Source organism: Sabethes cyaneus, chromosome 3 (assembly GCF_943734655.1).
Source record: "Sabethes cyaneus chromosome 3, idSabCyanKW18_F2, whole genome shotgun sequence".
Lineage (NCBI taxonomy): Eukaryota > Metazoa > Arthropoda > Insecta > Diptera > Culicidae > Sabethes > Sabethes cyaneus.
In genome coordinates, this window is record NC_071355.1 from 117752487 (window position 1) to 117766496 (window position 14010).

Genomic DNA, 14010 nt, shown 5'->3' on the forward strand with positions numbered 1-14010 from the left:
TGTGTTGTATTCAATTGATCATAACTTTCAAATTAAACGTCCAATCAAAAAACAAATCAATAGTGATCTATTAGGTTATGTTAGCTGTCAAATGAGACTAATAGCGCATAAATCGGTTTAGTCATTTCTAAGAAACAGGCGATAATTATTACCTTGTCAAAACAGGTTTTTTAAGCATAACTTTTAAACTGATTGTTTGTTTTCAATAAAATTTATCCGAAAAATTTAGTGTTAACAAGAGCTTTCATTCGATACCAAGATCGTTGAAATCGGTCATTTGGGTCCGGAGAAAATCGTGTCACGTTACTTTTACTTTTTTACTTATAACTTTTAAACGAAATGTCGGACCTCGAAACAATTCAATAGTGATATACTAGGCAATAATATCTTTCAAACAAAAGTAATAGCGAACAAATCGGTTCTGCCATCTCCGAGAAATAGGCGATAGAAAAGTTGCGCCCCGCACATACATACACACATACACACACACACACACAGACATTGCTCAGTTCGTCGAACCCTGTCGATTGGTATATGTGGCTCGGCCCTCCGGGCCTCGGATCAATTTCGTGTTTGTCGACCAATTCCTAAACCTTTGTTATAGTATAACAAAGGTAAAAACCCGATTTAATCCACCTAGTGGTGAAAGGAACCTTTGTTATACGGTCTTACTTGCTATTTGAGATAGAAATCGAAATCGTCTTCGGAACATAATTCATCTATTGGTTATCGTTGCGTAGTGCGTTGGTTTACATAAAATTTTTGAAAATTGAATAAGTTTACAAAATTTTAACAAAATAGGAACACTTAAATTTTGATAGATCCTTTTTTTTCATGAAATTGTTGAGTAAGGATAAATAAGTTGTTATTAACCTGAGTAAGTGCAAATAAAAGTAAGTTGTAAGAGGAAATCTCATTCTTTAACATATACATTGTCTAGTAAAGGTCTAGTTTATAGGTTTTTGAGCTATGCATAGTTTCCTGTAATGCCATTATATTTGAATCACATCAATAGAGTTTTCTTGAATAATTTTCATCAATTTTTATTAACCTTCGGTTACTCACGCTGTTGTATTTTGTACAACACGTGTAGGTTTTTCAACGCCATATTGTTATAAAGTTACAAAACGTTGTTTAACTAACGTATATTCTTCAACAAACTTATTGTGCGCAAAATGTCATAATTATTCAATGCATTAATAATTTAAATTGTTGGGAAACTGTATGCAGCAAAACTATCAGCAAATGTAAAATGTTTGAAATGTATCCGTCTACTGGAAGTCGGGTAATTCGGAGTCAAAGTTAGGGTATTCTTTATAATCAAAGTTCTACAGTTCCTAAACAAGCAAACATACAGGTATACTATTTTCAGCAAAGTTGTATATTTTTACTATTTGTACAATTTTGTAGTACATGAAAAAGTCATACAACAATTACAAAAAGAGCAAAAATAGAAAAACTGATTTTACAAATTCATATACAATAAATAAGATTTTTCTATCTTCGCTGCAGAGATAGAAAGTTACTGTCTTTAGCAAAATATCTTATAATAATATGCTCTATAACTTTGCAGAACACATCAATGTGTTATATTGACACTGAAGAAAAATATTTTATTTATTTCACTTTCAGGGGGATTACTCAACATTTGGATTCCACCAAACGATAGAGCTTTCAATTTCAAGAAACTCTTCCACAGGTTCGATAAACCTAAAACCAAGATTTCTCAGTCAAAACTCTAGTGCACACGTTTTCTTTGGTTTAGGGCTATTTTGCGCGCAAGTAACTGTGTTACAAAAGTTGGCGCGAGTGTTCGAGGGTTAATATCTTTTGACCGGTAAAACCAATTCTTATGAAATTTTGCATATATATTCGTAGTGTCAAAACCTCTCGTTTGATATAAAAATAATTGAAATTAGGTAAATTATCTTGGTTAAAATCATTATAAATTATTGTTAATTTTGGTGTGGTGTATACGGTTACTCATAACTTTCAAATTAAACGTCCAATCAAAAAATCATTCAATAGTGATCAATTAGGATATATTATCTTTCAAATGAGACTAATAGCGCATAAATCGGTTTGGCCATCTCTAAGAAACAGGCGATAATTATTACCTTGTCAAAACAGGCTTTTTAAACATAACTTTTAAATTACTGGTTTGTTTTCAATTAAAAATTCCTGAACAATTTAGCTTTAATAAGAGCTTTCATTTGATACTAAGATCGTTGAAATCGGTCATGTAGTTCCGGAGAAACCCGTGTCACGTATTTTTCACATTTTCGCTTATAACTTTTAAACGAAACGTCGAATCACGAAGCAACTCAATAGCGATCTACTAGACAATAATACCTTTCAAACAAAAGTAATAGCGAACGATTCGGTTCAGCCATCTCTGAGAAACAGGCGATAGAAAAAATCATTACATACATACACACACACACACACACAGACATTGCTCAAATCGTCGAACCTTATCGATTGGTATATGTGGCTTGGCCCTCCGGGCCTCGGATCAATTTCGTGTTTTTCGACCAATTTTTAAACCTTTGTTATAGTATAACAAAGGTAAAATGTGTAAAATACGTGACACGGGTTTCTCCGGAACTACATGACCGATTTCAACAATCTTAATATCAAATGAAAGCCCTTATTAATGCTAAATTGTTCAGGAATTTTCAATTGAAAACAAACATGTAGTTTAAAAGTTATGCTTAAAAAACCTGTTTTGACAAGGTAATAATTATCGCCTGTTTCTTAAAGATGGCCAAACCGATTTATGCGCTATCAGTCTCATTTGAAAGATAATATATCCTAATAGATCACTATTGAATGATTTTTTGATTGCACGTTTGATTTGAAAGTTATGAGCAACCGTATACACCACACCAAAATTAACAATAATTTATAATGATTTTAACCAAGATAATTTATCTAATTTCAATTATTTTAATATCAAACGAGAGGTTTTGACACTACGAATGTATATGGAAAATTTCATAAGAAATGGTTTTACCGGTCAAAAGATATTAACCCTCGAACACTCGCGCTAACTTTTGTAACAAAGTTACTCGCGCGCAAAATAGCCCCAAGCCAAAGAAAACGTGTGCACCAGAGTTTTGACTGAGAAAACTTGGTTTTAGGTTTATCGAACCTTTGGAAGAGTTTCTTGAAATTGAAAACTCTATCGTCTGGTGGAATTTAAATTTTGATTAAAATAAAAATAAAAAAATATTTTTCTTCAGTGTCAATAAAACACATTGATGTGTTCTGCAAAGTTATAAAGCATAGTATTACAAGCAATTTTGCTAAAGACAGTAACCTTCTATCTCTGCAGCGAAGACAGAAAAATCTTACTTAATGTATATGAATTTGTAAAATCAGTTTTTCAATTTTTGATTTTTTTGTAATTGTTCTATGACTTTTCATGTACTAAAAAATTGTACAAATAGTAAAAATACACAACTTTGCTGAAAATAGTATACCTCTATGTTTGATTGTTTAGGAACTGTAGAACTTTGATTATAAAGAATACCCTAATTTTGACTCCGAATTATTCGACTACCAGCAGACGGATACATTTTAAACATTTTACATTTACTGATAGTTTTGCTGCAAACATTTTCACAACAATTTAAATTAATAATGCATTGAATAATTATGACATTTTGCTCACAATAATTTTGTTGAAGAATATACGTTAGTTAAACAACGATTTGTAACTTTATAACAATATGGCGTTGAAAAACCTACACGAGTTCACAGCGTGAGTAACCGAAGGTTAATAAAAATTGTTGAAAATTATTCAAGAAAACTTTATTGATGTAAATCACATAGAATGGCATTACAGGAAACTATGCATAGCTCAAAAACCTATAAACTAGACCTTTAATAGGCAATGTATATGTTAAAGAAAAAGATTTCCTCTTATAACTTACTTTTATTTGCACTTACTCAGATTAATAACAACTTACTTATCCTTACTCAGCAATTTCATGAAAAAGTATCTATCAAAATTTAAGTGTTCCTATTTTGTTCAAATTTTGTAAACTTATTCAATTTTCAAAAATTTTATGTAGGGGAAAGGCGGTAAAGACGGACACCTTGAGGTAAAGACCCAATAACTACTCAAATATAACTGTATTGATCGCAATTTTCGTACAAACCGAACCTTTGAGTCTCTGTCTAATAAAGTTACAACGTGTGCTGGAAAATTTCTTCCAAAATTTATGCTTTTTTAATATTATAAACATCATGTATAAATCAGAGTTTCTGCGCATAGGCGGGAAAGACGGACACTTGATATGGGAAAGACGGACACTCACAAAAAGGTGTCACGCGTCGTCGAATTATCAGTATTAAGAAAGGTTAACATATTTCATCATGTATTTAGGAAAGAATTGGTTTGGGAAAACCCCCTTCCCGATCCCCCCTTTGAGCGAGAAAATAGAACTGTTCCCTTCAATATTTTAAGTAGTGACGAATTAATCGTTTCTAAAAGTTGGCTTATTCCGACTGTTATATTACTTCTGGTTACTTTTTCATATATAATATGTAAGTATTTGCAATGTTAAATCGTTGTTGGGCAAAATGGGTTCAAAATCTGTGTGTCCGTCTTTCCCTACCGTTGGGTGTCCGTCTTTCCCGACTTGGATACCATTTTTTCAAACTTCAATAACTTTTCTGAACTGAATATTCGAAAATTCACTAGGTTTGCAATGGATATTCAGTGAAAGATCAAACTAACGCAATGTTGTCGGTTTAGCATGAATATGTTGTTTTTTAACGATTTACCAGCTATTTTCTCTACACGCAAAATTACATCGGTTAGCGTAAACGCGCATTTTTTCTTTGTTTTGCTTATAAATTTGACAACCGCGCTGCTAAAAATCGGCAGTTTTGTCCAAAAGTGTTAATTCAGTTTATAGAAACATTTCCCATCATTGATTTGATTCAAAAAATTATGGTTTATGAACTATAACAAGTGTCCGTCTTTCCCGCAGTGTCCGTCTTTACCGCCCTTCCCCTAAACTAACGCACTACGCAACGATAACCAATAGATGAATTATATTCCGAAGACGTGTCGATTTCTATCTCAAATAGCTAGTAAGACCGTATAACAAAGGTTCCTTTCACCACTAGGTGGATTAAATCGGGTTTTACTATGCGAATCAATTTTTTAGTTTCCTTAATAAAATGCAAATTGTTAGAAATTCAGTTTCCAAAGTGAGACAAGTGAGCCAAAAACCATGTCGAGTGATGACACCAGCGAAAACAGCATGCAGGAAGTTGGTGATCTGCATTCTATGGCAGTACAATATTTTGGTATTGTCGGCGTTGTCAAACACCAACACATAGTGCAAGTTAAAAAAAACATAAATCAAACAGCTGTAGTAAACGTTCGTTATGGCAAGTGGTGAGTAAAAATAACATGCTGGTCGATGTTTGTAATTTGGAATATTCATACAAATGAGTGAACGAGACAAGAATATGCTAAAGAAGTATCCGTGAAATTGAAAATATTTCTTTATATCATATTTTTCATTCATTTAGTGTTGCGCAGTCGGCTTGTGCAGACGGTGTTTTCGCTGTTCGTAGATTAGGTTTCATATGTGATTTAACATTTGAGTTGTGCTATCAACAGTTGAGCCTGTCCATCCTGTCTGTTCGCAGGCGCAGGCACGTTTTGCCGGCGCGATGAATTGAATTTCATTCCGAAACAATGACGTTGTGATGAACTGTTTTGTCAGAGTTTATTTTAGTGCAGAAGCCAATATTAGCTTAAATAACCATCGGAAAATCTAGTGTAGAGTGACTGATAATCTATATTTAACATCGTGATTTTGTATCGTGTTTGCACGTATTTTTAGCTTTTGTACAGTAAAATTTATCATGTTTCCAGTTCAAAAACACGGGCTGCATAATTGTTCAAACGTGGTTGCGGTTGGGGAAAGAATTGTATCATTTATTGAAGATCTGGTACAAAACTAGTGACAACAACACGCATTGAAAATTAGTTTGAAATTCGGAATTATTCTGAGTTATTGTTATTATACAACAACGAAGTATTGTTCCAGCAAGAATAATTTGTCGTGAGAGATTCAAGTTATTGAGAATTTAAATATGGGTACCGGGAACCAAATTCTCGGTAAAAGCACACCGATCGTAATATTAATAACATTGTGTATAATTGGAGTACAATCGATTGATCGAAAGGTAAGCTACACTATATGTAGAATAAGTTACAACATAATGGTTACCTGGTGAACTGTACTATAATACGATAATACATTAAATGGCAATATGCTTTAGGGATTTGTTTTTTCAAAAATTGTTTTGTTATACTAACAACACATAAACATGTAAATGTAAACATTTGAGTATACGATATAAATTAGATATACTTTATTTAAAGTTGATCAACTCATACGTAGCTGTTAATTTACGAAGTGTTGGTGTTGGTCCATACAACGTATTTTTAGGGTAAGACCACACTCTAAAAAATCGACACGTCGCATCCACGTGAAAAATCGCGTAAACTTCTGTACAGCAATTTATATAAACTTCATGTACTAGCTAATGGGAAAGTAGATAAAATTTACCGGGAAGCACGTAAACTTTTTAGTATGAGTGCGAGTTATCAATAATTCACGTGAATGTTACATGAAAAGTGTGACGGATGAAAATTACCCATGTTTTCAAGTAAACTTGATGCCGATTTTTTGAGTGCGAGTTTCGTAGAAAAATATATTGTGTTGCCAGGACTAAATTGCACTTTCTTCCGATTTTTCTTCCATACCGTACATTAAACCTCGTGTCGGAAGTAGTGCGCTGTAACAAATGAGACGAGCTATACAGCACACTACTTCCGACGCTAAATTTAATGTACGGTACGGAAGAATAATCGTTTGCCGTTTTTTCGAAATTTTGTGCTGGATACACACTGTTTTTTCTCCAGTACATTCAAAAAACTTCGCAAATAATTTTTGGTAAATATACATAAGAAATTCCATATACAGTACTGGACAAAATAAAGTACGCACTTACCACATCTTGAAACTTTCATGCTCTTCTCATTATTTATAGTAGATAACTATTCACAGTGATCGAACAAAAATTAGCTTTATAGATATACTTTCAGAAGATGTTTTATACAGAGGTTTTATACTCCAGAGGTTTGTCGATATGTTTTTGAGCAAATTTAAGACGTTTGATCCTATACAAATTAATATTACTTAAAAACAAATATTGAATATGAAATAAACAAACCTGTTAACATTTCGGATAAATGGCCTTCGTTGAGCAAATCCATTTTTAAATCCCATTTCCTTCAGTCTTCTACGAACAGTTCGTTCGGAAATATTTAAATTCGTATTTTCTCAGATTACACGGCTGGTAGAGAACGGATCTTTAGCCACTTCTCGACGAATCAGGCGATCATCACTGGTTGTAGTCCTCCGCTTTCTTCCTCTTTCAGTCCGGTCTTTCACGCTTCCAAGTTCCTCATATTTTTCCAATGTTTTTCATACTCCTGCCTCACTAATTTCATATCTTCGAGCAATTTCTTTATTCGAGAAACCTTTCTTACGATTTTTAACGATAAGTTTACGGATATCTTCACAAATTTGCTTTTTTGCCATCATACCAGATAAAAACGTGCACCAGTAATGAAAAAACAATCACAAACAATTTGTTTTGACACTTCGCTGCAGTGTGATGGTGAGGAAACTATTCGTATGCAGTCGGCGACGTTGTGCAGTCATTATATTAGTAGTGCGTACTTTATTATGACCAACTAAAAATTGACTTTTTCTAGAACTATACAATAGCTTGATCAAAATAGCTAATTATTAAGTTTATATTTAACGATAATAAATCGTTTAAAGCATTGAAAATGCTACAATTTGTCCAAATATACCGAGTTCATATGTTTGACAATAAAAAAGATACCACGTGTTATATAGTATGAGATCGGGTGCGTTCTTTATATTGTCCAGTACTGTAATTTCCATGGGTTGAATATAAGCGAATATTACCCTTAATTACACATGAGCATCATATATCACTTGAATAGCATGTCACATATGAGCAACTTTGCAAAGGCGTGGGCCACATAGAAATAATTTTGTGATATTTTTTCAGTAGGCAAATCCTAGCAAATAAATGGTAGCATAAAATGTGTGGAAATTCGACTTGTCTTATTCCTCACACGAATGAGCATTCATTTATCTACCATTAAAAATTATGTAAGGAATTGATTAGTCTATTTTACCAAGATTTATCATCAATTCTTGAAACGTCTAAAAAGATTCATACTCACAACCAGGCGGGGTAAGAAGGACCATGGCGATATAAGGCAGATTGTGGCAGATTTGAAGGATTGTTAGTGTTTAAACATAATTTCAATGTAGACCAACCTCGAGCTTTTAGTCTTGACCTTGAAATGCGGTCAAACATATTTTATTAATATTTTTTGAAACGATGGTTCTACAATTGATGAAGGGACGGTAGGGGAAAGTAATGCAAATTTTTTGGAAAATGGGTGGGGAGGGGAGAGTGGAAAGGTAAGGGGAGGGGGAATACGTAGCTATGCTTAACAAGTCGTCGTTGTGACTCCTACCTTTCGTCCAATGCTGGAAGGTGCATGGGTCGAACCAAGCTATAACACTAGTTAACAAAATAAACAAAAAGCGTGAACTCAGTAAGCTGAAGGTGATTTTTCATGTAAAATTGGCCGCTGATTCCGAAAATGAGGTCAGAAAAATTTAAAGTAGGATAGTTTTTGAGATATGCACTAAAGTTGAAATTTGCCTAAAGAAAATAAGTACATGCACATAAATACAAATTTCTCCGGCAATGGAGCACCAATTTTAAATCTCTTTTTTTTTCATAATAAAGAGGAGAAAATTTGCTATGGATTACTTGCACTTCACTTTTCTGTAAGAATAATAGTACTGCAGATGTTTGAGAATTTGTTCACTACAAAACAAAATAGAACACAGTTTTTTGGAATAATTTCAACTTTATCAAAGATTTTAGAGAAGATTACCAACAGGGTGGCACCTTAGGATTTCAGCGTAACGAGCATCTATTTTCATTTCACTTTCACCAAAGCTGGATAAACTGTTGTCGTATTTTCGCTCATTCTACAGAAAAACATTATATGATGTATAATATATTACAAAACCGCAAGAATATTTAGCAAATTGTACTAAACTGCATAAATAATCTTAAACTGCCATCATTTGGTACAGCCAGTCACAAGTTTTGTTACCCGATTTAACATTGCTTTAGGGTGAACAGGCCATTTTTCGGGTGCCAGTGCCAGTGATGTCGGTTACGCACCAAATATATGGAAGACGACAACTTTGCCATCCCGTTTAAGATTACCGCTTTTTAAAAATTTCCTTTTATATGGATCTTAAAGGGCGATAAAAAACAAAGAAACCAAGGGGTTAATGTTAACAATCGGTTGAAAATTGTAGAAGTTATGACCATTTTACGAAAACAGTAATGCGCATTTGAATGTCATGCTCATGCATACACTGGACAAGGACACAGTGGACAAGTAAGAGTCCACAACAAATACTCTCTCTCTCTCTTTCTCTCTCTATCTTCCTCTCTTTCTCATATGGACACATACAATAATTGTGTATTTCTCATATTTTCTCAGCTAACTCAAAAAAAATCGGGAGTGAGTGATTGAATTTAACAGTAAGAATTAATATTTTTTTGAAACGATGATTCTACAATTGATGAAGGGACGGTAAGGGAAAGTAATGAAGAAGGATTTTTTTCCGGGAATGAAGGGGAAGGGTGGAAAGGAAGGGGGGGTAATAGGTAGCTATGCTTAACAAGTTGTCGTTGTGACTCCTATCTTTGTCCAATGCTGGAAGGTGCATGGGTCGAACCAAGCTGTAATCAGAGATTATAACCGGATTTGAACCCCCGAAGCCTTTCTCCGAAGAACCGCGCTGAGAAACGCGGACTAACACGCTTTCGGACGAACAGCGTCACACGCAGTACCTTGCAAGTCGTAAGGGCCTGCATAGTGTCGTCGTCCTGAAAGTAAAAACACGTTAGATTAAAACTTCTCGGTCGGTGGTTTCTACAGTAGGTGGAGGAAGAGGCACAATTTGTGTCTAAAAATAGACCAACCCATGTCGCTATGGTTAATAAGGGGGGTGGTGCAGACTTCTTTTATCCAGCGCCTCTGTGGTTCAAAGGTACACGGGTACCAGTGAGCGACACGCCCTGGCAGGTGTTGTGGGTTCAAATCCGGTTATAATCTCTGATTACAGCTTGGTTCGACCCATGCACCTTCCAGCATTGGACAAAAGATAGGAGTCACAACGACAACTTGTTAAGCATAGCTACCTATTACCCCCCCCCCCCCTTCCTTTCCACCCTTCCCCTTCATTCCCGGAAAAAAATCCTTCTTCATTACTTTCCCTTACCGTCCCTTCATCAATTGTAGAATCATCGTTTCAAAACAATATTAATATATGCCTGACCGCATTTCAAGGTCATGACTAAAGTCACGAGTTTGGTCAACAGTAAGAATTATAAGAATTTTTCAGACAGCAGACAAGAAAAACGATATTCATTACCATATAGCTCTATATCGACAATCTTTAGTCTACATTAAACAGAAATATTTTTGCTACATTTTCAGTATACAAATTAAGACCAAATATTTGAAAAAGTCGTAAATGTAAAATTTGTGATGCATGTTGAGGCACCAGTTAACCAGTTAAGTTTTAGCATTCTTGACACCGATCAATGTAACCACCTTGCTGCTGATCTTCTCGCAGGATCATCTCTGCCGGGACGCAACGTGTACAGTATTTCGGAAGCCCCTCATCCATCCGACCCAGTCGAGCCTCCCGCAGCCATGTCTGCTTGACCTCGTTTTGGTTAACGATTCTGCAACCTTGTTTTGCTCAGTCCATGAAGCTGTTGACCCAGCAGTTCCACTTGACGCTGATCATCCCGCTGTTGAAGTGGTAGTGGACCTGCCAGTCTCCTTTGAATTTGAAAATATTGTTGACGCTAGTGACTTGGACTCAGTCGGGTCGATTCGAGTTGCCTCGACCGTTTTGCGAGTGTTAATAATGCTGTTAGTCACTTTACCCAAACCATGAAACACCTGATCTCCGGATGTGTTCCCACTCGTAGACCACCTCGTAAACCAGTCTGGGGCGATGCTCATTTGCGATTTTTGAAGCGCCTTAGATCTTCTGCTCTACGAAAATGCAGTAAGCTCCGATGTCCATTATCTAAGCGACAGTTTAACATAACCAGCAAGAATTACCGAGCTTATAATCTACTCTTGTACCAAAGGTACTTTTTACGAATGCAATCCAACTTGCCCAGAAATCCTAGATCATTCTAGTCGCTCTTGAATTCCAAGAAAAATGAGGTAGGACTGCCTGTAAACATGTTTCTGGGTAGCGTCTGTGCGAACATTGCCGTGGAAAAATGCGAACTCTTTGCTACTCACTTCAAGAATTCCTTTAACACTTTTGTTGCTTCGGAAACGCAGACTGCCTCTGCAATCAGAGATACTCCATGTGATGCGATCAACTTGAATATATTCCATATAAACGACTAACTTGTTGAAACCGCGATCAAAAAGCTCAAATATTCGCTCGCTGCTGGATCAGACGGAATTCCCTCTTGTGTTCTGAAGAAATGTGCTGCAGCTATTGTTCGCCCACTGGCGATGTTATTCGAAACTTCTCTCCAGCAGAATGTATTTACTGAATCATGGAAAAAATCCATCATGTTTCCCGTGCACAAAAAAGGAGATAAGAGGAACGTAGAAAACTATCGGGGAATCACATCACTTTGTGCCTACTCGAAAATGTTGGAAATCATAGTCCACGACGCACTTTTTATGTGCAGTTCGCAGTACTAATCTAATCTAACGCAGTTTGTTTCGTTCTGCTAAAACATCATGGAGGAAAATGCGCAAGGAGATGTTATATATACACACTTAAAAGCTGCATTCGATCGTGTTGATCACGCGATATTGTTGAATCGGATGGAGAAACTAGAAATTTCTGTCGTTTTTATCAGATGGATGAGGTCTGCTGCCTGCTGGATGTCATCTGTTTTACGCGGACGATGTTAAGATACACCCGCCAATAAAAACCACACTGACTGTTTGAGATTGCAGCAACAGGTTGACCTATTTGAGGCGTGGTGTTTGTTAACAATGAGTATCTCCAAATGCAGTGTTATCTCGTTTTACCGCAAACTGAACCCGATTACCTTTAATTGCACTATTCTGGACCATGCGATACAACGGGTTAATCATATTCGTGACCTGGGATCGTGATTCTTGACTGTGCTCTCACCTTTCGTTTGCACTTTGAAGAGATCATCTCAAAAGTTAAAAGGCAACTCGGTTTCATCTTTAAATAGCCAACGAGTTCCATGATCCGTTTTGTCTTCGTTCGCTATACTGCGCATTGGTAGATCATTACTCGAGACCTGCTCAATAGTCTGGTGTCCGTTTCAAGCTAGCTGGATTGCGAGGATTGAAGCCGTACAAAAAAAAGTTCGTCCGTTATGCTCTTCAGATGCTACCGTAGAGCAAACCACTGTACTTGCCTTCATATGACACACGGTGCAAATTGCTGGAACTTGAAACCCTCGAAAAAAGGCGTACGACAGCTCAAGTTGTGTTTGTTGCTAAGCTCCTGATCGGGAATATTGACTGTTCGCTTATCCTGAAAGAGCTGAATCTATACGCTCCGGAAAGGGCTTTTCGTACTAGAAATTTCCTTCATCTTGACTCTCGGAGAGTTAACTACGGTCAGTTTCAGTTCGATAAGATACATGGCAGCCCAGTTCAACAGTTGACATCACCATAGACACTTTTAAAAGACGACTCCTGCAGAAACGATAGCTGTTTGCTGTTTTAGTGTTGTTTTGTGTAAAATTATGTTACATTTTAAGTTTATTTAGCGCTTTAGCGTACAAATTTACTTCATCACCACCTAGTTCCTAATTAACTGTCACTACCAGCGAGTATTACTAGACCGCGCATCCTTTCGTCCACGAGCTGGGAGACGTCCACATAGCCGCTATGCCATCTCAAGATGGCACGAACGCTTATAAAACGAAAACTTATCCATGCCAGCTTTGGCGCCTTTTCAACCAGCTCCGTGGAAGGGGTAATTAAAGATGATAACCTGTCAGTCCGAGTTGCGTCACGTCACCGCTGGGTACCAATGGCTCAATTTAATCGCGAAGCACGCATGTGTGCGCTGAAATTCTCAGCCGTAGAAGAATCTCACAGCCGCACGCACTGATGTCCTTCCTACGGGTGTATGCTCTTGCCGATCGCTATGAAGAAATAAGGAAAAAAAGCCCTGCAACATATTGTTGCTTCAGCTGCCAAGTCACATACGAGCTACAGTTCGATTTCATTACCTTTTTCGAAGGCCTTTTCACGTATGGATTTGTCCGTACACAGCGTATCGGTAATAGTGAGCTTTGTTCGACTGCGAAGAGGACAATGCCCATTATGAAATTGTAGTTTAACAAAAGCCGAAAATAATTACCTCGACTAATGATCACGTGGTATCCACAGTCGAAATATCAGGACGCAGAGGGATAGCCTACCCCTACAGGCATCCGAATCGGTCCCACTCCTGATGGTAATTTAACAAATGGCGTTTCAATGGCACTTGTGAAAATTTCTGTCTCTGCACTCGGCAGAACGAACTGGTGGCACTTGTAAAAACTCTCTTCTGCGATCGACGGATACGACCGTCTCGACCAGTGGTTGAGATACTTCTAGTTTTACTCATATCTAGTTGGTTTGGTGTCTCCTCGGCTGAGCGAGAGAGCGATCGGCATGCGATAGAGCGGTAAAGTTTGGCAATTCTACTGAGATTATTCGAACGTTCGTCTCATGTATGCGTGGTGAGTAATCGTGCGAGCCAACGGTGGCTATTCTTATGTAATATCGTTGATGGTTTGATTCACATGGATGAT

General features: G+C 36.6%; 1 protein-coding gene and 1 long non-coding RNA gene across 7 annotated transcripts in view; one reads left to right on the forward strand and one right to left on the reverse strand.

Moving 5' to 3' along the window:
• Positions 1–5575: 5575 nt before the first annotated feature.
• LOC128742843 (basement membrane-specific heparan sulfate proteoglycan core protein) overlaps positions 5576–14010 on the forward strand; it is a 1551467-nt gene continuing 1543032 nt past the window's right edge. For 3 of the 6 annotated variants that reach the window (XM_053839321.1, XM_053839325.1, XM_053839326.1), the window contains exon 1: positions 5597–6216. In XM_053839321.1, coding sequence (XP_053695296.1) covers positions 6124–6216 — 93 coding nt within the window. In that variant the 5' untranslated portion in view covers positions 5597–6123. The other 3 variants (XM_053839324.1, XM_053839322.1, XM_053839323.1) reach the window with 3 other exon arrangements.
• LOC128742845 (uncharacterized) lies at positions 12981–13774 on the reverse strand. Its single transcript, XR_008412271.1, has 3 exons — positions 13575–13774; positions 13444–13514; positions 12981–13382 (listed from the first exon to the last, which is right to left on the reverse strand). It is a non-coding gene; the product is annotated as an uncharacterized LOC128742845 (long non-coding RNA).